At 36.1% G+C, this 9,575-nt stretch overlaps 2 protein-coding genes across 2 annotated transcripts; both read left to right on the top strand.

Annotated features, from left to right (window-relative positions):
- LOC108996749 (putative calcium-transporting ATPase 13, plasma membrane-type) lies at positions 1-996 on the top strand. Its single transcript, XM_018972768.2, has one exon. The coding sequence runs from the start codon at positions 1-3 to the stop codon at positions 994-996; it is 996 nt and encodes a 331-aa protein (XP_018828313.2).
- A 2,697-nt stretch (positions 997-3,693) lies between these two features.
- On the top strand, positions 3,694-4,116 carry LOC108982403. Its single transcript, XM_018953775.1, has one exon. It carries the CDS (start codon positions 3,694-3,696, stop codon positions 4,114-4,116), a length of 423 nt encoding a protein of 140 aa, XP_018809320.1.
- The last annotated feature ends 5,459 nt before the right edge of the window (positions 4,117-9,575 follow it).

A 9,575-nucleotide genomic window follows, 5' to 3' on the forward strand; every position in this document is an offset into this window, starting at 1 on the left:
ATGTTTTCTTGCTCAAATGGAATAGTGCTTGAAGGTAAAGTCTTCCGAAATTACAGCAAGGAAGAGAGGATGAATAAAGTAGATAATATCACTGTGATGAGAAGCTCCTCACCTTCTGATAAGCTTCTTCTTGTGCAGTGTTTGAAGGAAAAAGGTAATGTAGTAGCAATGGTTGGATACAAAACGAATGATATTCCATCAATAAGAGAAGCTAATGTGGGAATTTTGATGGGGAGCAGTGAGATCCCCAAACAATATTCTGACATTGTCATCATGGAAAGAAATTTCAGTTTCTTAGTTGAAATTGTAAGGTGCGGAAGATGCATTCATGACAACATTCGGGAGTACATCCAACTTCAGCTCACCCGGAATATTGCCGGGCTCTTGATAACCTCCATCACAACCGTGTGTCTTGGATATTCTCCTATTACGGCAATCCAATTGCTTTGGGCAAACCTTGTTGTTGCCCTTCTTGGAGGTCTTGCACTGCCGACTGAGCCACCAACAGATCATCGGAAATCGATGAACAAGTGGCCGCCATTGAGACAAAATAAACCACTTATCACAGAGACTATGTGGGGAAAGCTTTTCAGTCAAACTCTATATCAGACTACCATCTTAGTGACCTTCCAGTTCAAAGGGCAAGCTATCATACGAATCTGTAATAATGTTAGTGAAATCATGATTTTCAATAGTTTTGTTCTCTGTCAAGTATTTAACCTAGTGAATGCAAGGGAACCGGAGAAGAAGAATGTGTTTCGGGGCATTCATCGTAACCGATTGTTTGTGGTGGCTGTGATCGTTATTCTTGTACTGCAGTTTGCTTTTATTGAGATTGAAAATATCCTGGCGGGCAATGCAAAATTGAATTGGGTGCAGTGGGTGGCATGTCTTGTAGTTTCATGGGCTATCGATTGGGCTACGAAGTGCATACCAGGCTATGTCATGGGATTGGTTGAGTGGACCATTCGGCTCATGTATTGGAAGCTAGAGTAACAGTACTCTCTGCTCTCTTAGAATCCACTCATCTTGAGGTGAAGCTCATCAAACTCAGATCGATGGGCGGTAGCACCTATTTCATGTTTTACTTTACTTTTTTCCCAAAGAATTTGCTTGCTTAATTTAGGTTCCTGTTAGGGTTCAGTGCATCTCTAAAGAAATTTATAAGCATGCAATGAATACATTGCAACTGGGCCATTTGAGTTCCAAGATTAATAAATGCTCTTTTTTTATTCATTTTTTTCTAAATCAATACATTATTTCTCTTTTTTATATTATTTGTTTGGTCCGGACTTGCGTTAAGGATTCTTACGACTATACGTACAGATGAATGGCTTGGGAAAGCAGAAGCAGCTTCCGTTTTTCCTTCTTCCTTCTTCTTCTTCTTCGGAGGTTCTCAACTTCTCACTCTCCCTTCTGCATTATTATATCAAAATCAATTTATAAGGGTTTGTTACACGACATTAGCAAGCTGAGGGTTCCGATCTATGACGGGGTACTCTGGCTTCGCAGATGAAGTGATGTCTGTGTTCATCTTCTGGGATGTCACTCTATCCTGCTTTCTCTCTTGTGCAAAACGATGCCGCTCAATCTGTGATAGTAAACGAGAGTGTGTGAATGAAACGGAATTGTCAGCCTAATGGGCTGAATTTGCCCTCATGGGAAAGAGAATTAACAATTAACATTTGAGTTTAACGGGCCGCTCTCATGGGCTTACTTCGGCGCAATAATGGACTGTATAGTGAGATGTTGGGCTAATAAGAACGAGCAGTACTCCACGTCCGAAATAACATAAATGTTTACAGCCGAGTCTTTACATTAGGTCGGCCTTCAACTTCTCCCGTTGATCAATCTCGTCATTGGCATTGGATTGATATTCCAATCTTCAAAATTTAAAAATTATGTAATTTTTTAATTTTTTACTAATCACTTAACACTTAAAATCTACATTAGATTAGCCATCACTTTTTCTATAATAATAAAATATTATTATTTTTTATTATTTATATTTCTTTAATTAATTTATATTTTTTAATTACAATTTTATTTTATTTTCATAATTTTCAATAACCTTTAACTATCATATTCATTTTTATTTTCATAATTCAACAATCTATAATATAATAATCTCATATGTACATAGATAGTAAAATCTCATATGTAAATAAAAATTACATATGTACAATCCATAAAAATCCCAAATCTATAATATAATAATCTCAAATTATAACAAAATAATATATGAGAAAGAGGGAAGAAGAAGAGAGAGAGAAGAAGGAGAATGCGAGAGAGAAAGAGGGAAGAAGAAGAGCCGTGGGAAAGGAGCCAAAATATAATAAAAATATATATATTTAGACTTGCTACAATACATTCCATATTTGAAAAGAATGATAGAATTATTGTCGCTCATATTTTAGATGAAATCAATTTGACTAATTCAATGTGGACCAAATGTGGATATATTAGCTAAATTTGAAGATGAAAATATTGCATTTGTCTAAGTCAATGCCAATGCTTTTATATATAAGAGCATTCACATTCGGATCATCAATTTTTTTTTTAAAAAAAAAAAAAGTTAAAAATCATCTTATTTTTAAAATCAGAACTTTCATAACAATAATATTTATATATAAAAAAAAATCATATTTTCACAAATGATGAATTATATTAAAAAAATAGATAATCTTAATGGTGATATTTTTTTTCAAATTTCAACTATAACAAATATGAGTATAAGAGAAAGTGTAGATGATTAGGAGAATAATTTATTTTATTAATTAGAATAAATATTAGTAAAAAATGATTTAGAAATGAACTTTCTCTTTACAGAGTCAACCGGATGGAGAGGAGATGTTGTCAAAAAGTTAAAAATTCTTACTAAAATTTAGAAAAAGTGAGGCTATCGGGAACGGATACGGATGTTCTAATATATATAAGCTTCGGAAAAAAAAGAAAAAAAGAAAAAACCTCCTTGAAAGAACTTTTGACAAAAAAAATAAAAATAAAATAAAGTTAAAAGTTATTGTGACGGGATGCCCCTATGGAGAGTGGCCCAGGCCCAAAGACACCAAGCCGTGAAGACCCCAGACCCTTCAGGCGGAGACCCAAAGTAGGCCAGGAACCCAACTCTCCTTTTGGGAGTGGAGAGCTACTCTCGTTTAGCTTTTTTAATTAGTAACCGTCGTTTATTTCATAAGTGTAAAACACAACGTTTTGGGGTTGTCCCCAACGGTGCACTTTAGTTATTGTTATTTTCATTTCTGTTTTGTATGTAAGTTTATCAAAGGGCAAGAGTTAGTTACTGGAAAGGAGATATAGGAGAGAAGGGGAGATCAGAAGAAAAAAGTCTTGAATCTTTTTGTATTTGGAAACAATTTGGTGGAAGGGATACCTCGAATGTTCCCAACGTGACAATACAATTTCCCTTCAAGGATTTTTATCAAACACCTATTTTGCATCCATTTTCTTATAGCTTACAACGTTTGGTTACTTGTTGCTTCATCATTTTACATCATAAGCAGACTGTAGTGTATCAACTGGGAAGGTTCTTAACATAAAGCCTAGTATGATGTCATCAGAAACCCTTATTTCATCACAAAGCACCACACTTTCACCATTTCTAATCACAATCACAATCATTACCGTCAAGTCATCTTTAAGCATTGGCAAGCAACAACTACTCCACGTTTCTCCATGCACTCTAATGACACCCTAGAGTTTTTCGACGACGCACATCTCGTCTCACAATTGTTCTCAGAAGATATTAACCTAGTACTTTTCTTCGATTCCTTTAATGGAATAGATTGTGGTGTTGGTATTGCTCAAGATCGGGCTTGGGAGATAGTGCTTTGGAATCCTACAACCAGAGAATCAAAGAGGCTTTTGTTTGTTCCTCGCCTGCCTGATATTTGCCCCACGTTTTTCGATTTCGACTTTGGTATTGATCTCAACACCAATGACTTCAAGATGGTTAAAATCATGTACTTCGATTCTCTGCGGCATTACCAAGTTGAGGTATACAAACTTACTACTGATTCTTGGAGAGTGATTGATGCATTACCGTTAATTAATTCACCGTTTCTGTTTGCGTACATCAAGCACGTGTACAAACGTTGAGCTTGATCGGTGCTTAATTTTAACCAATAAAATTTGTATCAGATAAGGTTTAGTAAGCTGGCTTTTTTGTTTTTTCTTTTTAAAATAGCTTTGGTCTTCCCACTCTATCCCTCTTGAATTTTAGAGCTAAGAAAACTAAAATGCGCTTTCTAAAATTTGACCTGGATTACTACCACTTGACTAAAGAGATCTTGAAATGTAATCTAGAGGGCATCAATTTCAACAATGATGTTCAAACTTCGAAAATCGATCATCCCAACATTTCATGTTATGGAAAAAGTTAGAAAATGCCACCTGCCACCTTCCGTCATCGTTAATTAATTCATCGTTTCTATTTGCGTACATCAAGCACGTACGTGTACAAACGTTGAGCTTGATCGGTGCTTAATTTTAATCAATAAATTAATTTGTATTGGAGACCCACTGTATTTTAACCAACTCTCATTGTAACTTCTTTATTTCCTCACTGCATACAGCATCTTCATTATCCTATATCAGTTTAAGGACAGTGTAAAGGTGCTAGAAAGAAGGCATCTAGGTCCTCGAACACAAAGCAAGCAAGCCAAACGACTAAAAAGAGCCTCAAATAAAGAGAATTTGAGGATTTTTGTATCACAAGCTGTATCGCTTGATAGAAACAATTTCTTGTAAAGACTTTTCTATTTGGAATGAATGATTCATTGGTTAAAAAAAAAAAAAAAACAGACAAAATCACGCAATTTCAAATTTAGTACCATTAATGTTAGTCATATATAGCTAGCAAAACAGATCCGCTTCAATACATACCAACGTTTCCTTCCAAAATACAATTCTATCGTAAAGCTCAAGGGTGAATAGCGGGATTATTTTACAATGAAAGATGATAGATTTACAACTATTATGCAACTATTTTATAACTGATCTGCATAAAGTCATCAAAAATAATTTATAATACTACAATTTATTTTTACAAAAAATCTATTGATCATCGTCTTCACACCACACACTACACATAATTTTTTAATTTTTTTCTCTTATCAAATATGTGATGGATAGATGATGAATAAAAGAATTCAATTAGTTTAAGAAGAATAAAACTAAACAAAATTTTTAAAAAATAATAAAATAAATGTGGTGTGTAGAGATAATAAATAATAAAATTCTTATAAAATATATTTAAACTTTTCAATTTGATTTAATCTGTTGAAATTAAAAATAATAACATTTTATTAAAAAGAAGTATTTTTTTAATCTTTCGTGTACTATTCTCGTGCAATATATGATATACGTGACCCGTACGGAAGCATGTATATATCTAGGTTGGTAGATGAGGGGACAAAGTCTTCAAAATAAAAAATAAAAAAAATAAAAAGAGAAAAGATGAGACAAATCGTGATGATTACGGATGTTTCCAGAAACCAAAACAGTCGAGAGTTCAAGATAGCTTCAAGAACGCTCCAAGATAGCTTCAAGATCATGTGTGAGTTTGCTCCGTGACTAGGGAGTGCTCTCACATTCGTGCATGGCTGATGCAGGGGGCTCTCAACCCCTTCCTCGAAACCCAATCAAACAAAGGACGTTTGTGGATTTATTATTGAGTACGCCTCAGGCTATTCCTGAGATTTCTATTCCTTTTCGGTAGCCTAAGCATGTGGATGGAGAAATGTTTGTGCAATTTACAAAGGAAGAATTGGATCGGTCTGTTGTTCCTTTTAGATTTTCTTTGGTTTTGAAGTTCTTGCGGCAAAGGCCATCCCTGGATTGCATTAGAGGTTTCATTCACAGTTGATGGGGTCTTTCGACGTAGCCAATGGTGTCTGTGATGCGCAGGCCACGAAATGTTTTTGTAAGATTCTCTAATGAAGAAGATTTCTTGAAAACCATATCTCGGGAAAGTTCAGATATTGAAGGGGCTGCTTACCGGGCTTTTCAATAGACGATAGAGTTTAAAGAGGATGAGGAACCAGCGTAGATACCAGTGTGGATTACGCTTCCTAGTCTTCCTCCAAACCTATATCAAGAATCATATCTTAGGACTATAGTGGCTCCGATTGGAATTTATTTATGTAGGGATAATGCTACAAGATGTGCGACTAGAACTGATGGTGCAAGAGTGTGCGTGCTGATGAACATTGATCAAGATCCATTAGCTGCTTTTTGGATTGGAACACCACGACATCCTAATAGTTTTTTCCAACAAGTGGAGTATGAAACTCTACCAGCTTTTTGTTCTTGCTGTAAAGTGCAAAGGCATAATCTGAAAACATGTAAGACTAAGCTCAAGGAAGGGAAAGACCCCAAGAACGTGAGGAATTATAAATCAAATAGAGTTTGGGTTCCAAAGGAGAAGGAGGCTGAGTCCAAGAAAGATCCGCCAGTTCAAATTATTGAACCTTCCTCTGTTTTGGTGACTCAACATTTAGAGGACAAGGGTCAGATGCTAAAAGACGGACATAATGAAGGGGTGGTGTCTTTAGATGCTGAAATTGCTAAGGAAGGATCTGAGTTGGCTGAGGAAGAAGCTAAGCCGTTGGTGCAAGATTTGACAATGGTTGCTGAATCAAGTGGAGCTCAGTCTGCTAGAGAATTGGCTTTAGTTCTGGGTGAGGATCAAATGTTGCAGCCTGTGGTTATGCCTCATATGGATGTACTGGGAGAAAATTTCGAGGTGCATATTGGTGGTACAAGGGCTTTAAGTACGGAGGATGTGCAGATGATGAATTTTATCCAAGATCATATTGGTATGGAATCTAAGTCTGAAGATGAAACTGAGTTGGCGCATCCGGCTAAGGAGAAGGATGGCTGTTCTGATTCTGAATTAACGAAACCAAAGGTAATTCCTAAACGTATGCTAAGAAGTTCTAAAAGGGTTCCTAGCAAACTCGTGAAATTCATTCTATGATGAATAAAATAATGTTTTGGAATATAAGAGGGATTGGTACCTCGAAGAAGAGATTAAGATCTCTGGTTCGAGTGCATAAACCTTCTGTTCTTTTTCTGGCGGAGCCATTCAGGGATAATAGTCATCTTAGTTATTGGAGGAACTATTTTTCGTTTAGTGAATGTCTCTCTAATGCGGACAAGGAAGGAAAGATTTGGTGTTTTTGGATTGCTGGGTTACGTGTGGAAGTCATGGGAGGATCAAATCAATTTATTTCGTTGATGATTAACTCCACTGTTTTGATATCTGTTGTTTATGCTAAGTGCCGATATTTAGAGAGGCGGGTTTTATGGGAGGATCTGCTTGTTTTTAATACATTGCAGTTGCCTCATGTTATCTTGGGGGATTTTAATATAGTGCGGAATGATAGTGAGCGACGTGGTGGTTGTCCGAGGCTGCTCACGGCAATGGATGATTTTTGTTCGTTTATTGATAATGGTGGCTTGGTTGAGTTGCCGTTTTTAAGAAATAAATATTCATGGTGCAATGGGCAAACGGGGATGGCTCGTTCATGGGCACAGCTGGATAGATCTTTATGCAACCTCAAATTCCTTGAGGCTTTTCCGTCTGTTCACAATCAATATTTGCCAAGGAGGTCTTCAGATCATTCTCCCATGCTATTGGGTCTTTCGGACTGTCTAACCAGGTATGGTCTTTCTTCTTTTAAGTTTCATTTTATGTGGACCACTCATGAGGATTTTTGGCCTTATGTTTCCAGTTCTTGGGAGGTTCCGATGTATGGTTCTGGGTTGTGGAAGTTAGCAGGAAAATTGAAAAGATTAAAACAGGCACTCAGAACGTGGAATAAGGAGGTTTTTGGTTGGACTAGTCGACATATTAAAAATATAGAAATGAGAGTGGAAGAAGGTGAGACTAATTTGCAAGAGAGGTATTCAGAAGATGTTGAAATGGATGTTTTAGCTAATAAGATGGAGTTGGATGTTTGGTTAAGAAGGGAGGAAAATCGGCTTGCCCAACAGTTTAAGCGTGATTGGATATTACAGGGGGAAGCGTCTTCTTCTTTTTTTAAAGCTTTACAAACTAGGAATCATAATATGGTTTTAGAAATGAATATGAATGATGGTCGCATTCTTAGTAATCCAGAAGCTATTCATGAAGAGGCTTGTGTTTATTTTCATGATTTTTTAAAGGCCAGCCAATCGAATGTATTGCCTAATTTGGCTGACTTGATTTCAGGCGAAGTTTCGGAAGAAGAGAATAATATTTTTGGTGGTGCTCCTTTGTTGGAGGAAGTCAAAAATGCTCTTTTTTCTATTCCAAAGGATAGTAGCCCTAGTCCGGATGGTTTTGGGTCGGGGTTCTATCAACATTGTTGGTCTTTAGTTAAAAATGATTTATTTGAAGCAATTACGGATTTTTTTAGTGGGATTGAACTTCCTAGGTTTTACACTGCTTCTCACTGCTTCTTATATTGATTTACTTCCTAAAATTCTTAAACCAACGTCTTTTGGGAATTTTAGGCCTATAAGTCTTTGTTCCGTAGTTTATAAAATATGCTCTAAGATCCTAGTAAATCGTTTTTCAAGGATTTTTAGTCGTATTATTTCAAAAGAACAAGGAGCTTTTCTTCCGGGTAGAAGTATTTTTGACAATATTAGTCTCACTCAGGAGCTTATTCATGATATTAATAAAAAAATCCGAGGTGGTAATGTTTTGATGAAAATTGATTTTGCTAAAGCCTATGATACGATTGATTGGGAGTTCTTATTTTGTGTATTGGAAGGTTTTGGTTTCTCTCTGAAAGTTCGCCAGCTCTTGAGGCAATGTGTCACTACACCTTGGTACTCGATTGTAATTAATGGCACTGCAAAGGGGTTTTTTAAAGGTGGAAGGAGATTAAGACAAGGTGATCCTTTATCTCCATACTTGTTCATTTTAGTGGAGGAAGTTCTTACTCGTTTGATTAAGAAGAAATATGATGAAGGTAGAGTTAAGTGTTTTTCGCATCCGAGACATAGTCCTATTGTTTCTCATTTATTATATGCTGATGATATGATAATTTTCTCAAATGGCGGGAAATCTTCTATTTTGGAAATAGTTGGTATTTTGAGTACTTATGCTTCATGGTCGGGCCAGTAGGTTAATAATGCTAAATCTCATATCTTTTTTTCTAAGCATGTTAATAATATTAGAAGGAGGCATATCTTATCTATCACTCAGTTCTCGGAAGGAGTGTTTCCTTTTAAATACTTAGGGGTTCCTATTGTATCGGGTTGATTGAAGTCCTTATATTTCCAGGAGATTGTTCAAAAGATTCGAAACCGGGTTGAAGGTTGGAAAATAAAATTCCTTTCCGCTGAGGCGAGATTGATTCTTTTAAAACAAGTTTTGTCGAGTATGCCAATACATATTCTCTCAGTGCTGAGTGTTCCTAAAATGGTGTATAGACAGATTAATAAGATCTTGAGTACTTTTTCTGAGGTTCGGTTAATGGGAATCCTAAGAAAAAGTGGGTTAATTGGGAGAAGTTGTGTAGACCTGTGGATGAGGGAGGGCTTGGGTTGAGGATGTTAAGTGA

The sequence above is a fragment of the Juglans regia genome, chromosome 3 (genome assembly GCF_001411555.2).
Source record: "Juglans regia cultivar Chandler chromosome 3, Walnut 2.0, whole genome shotgun sequence".
In the NCBI taxonomy this organism is placed as follows: Eukaryota; Viridiplantae; Streptophyta; class Magnoliopsida; order Fagales; family Juglandaceae; genus Juglans; species Juglans regia.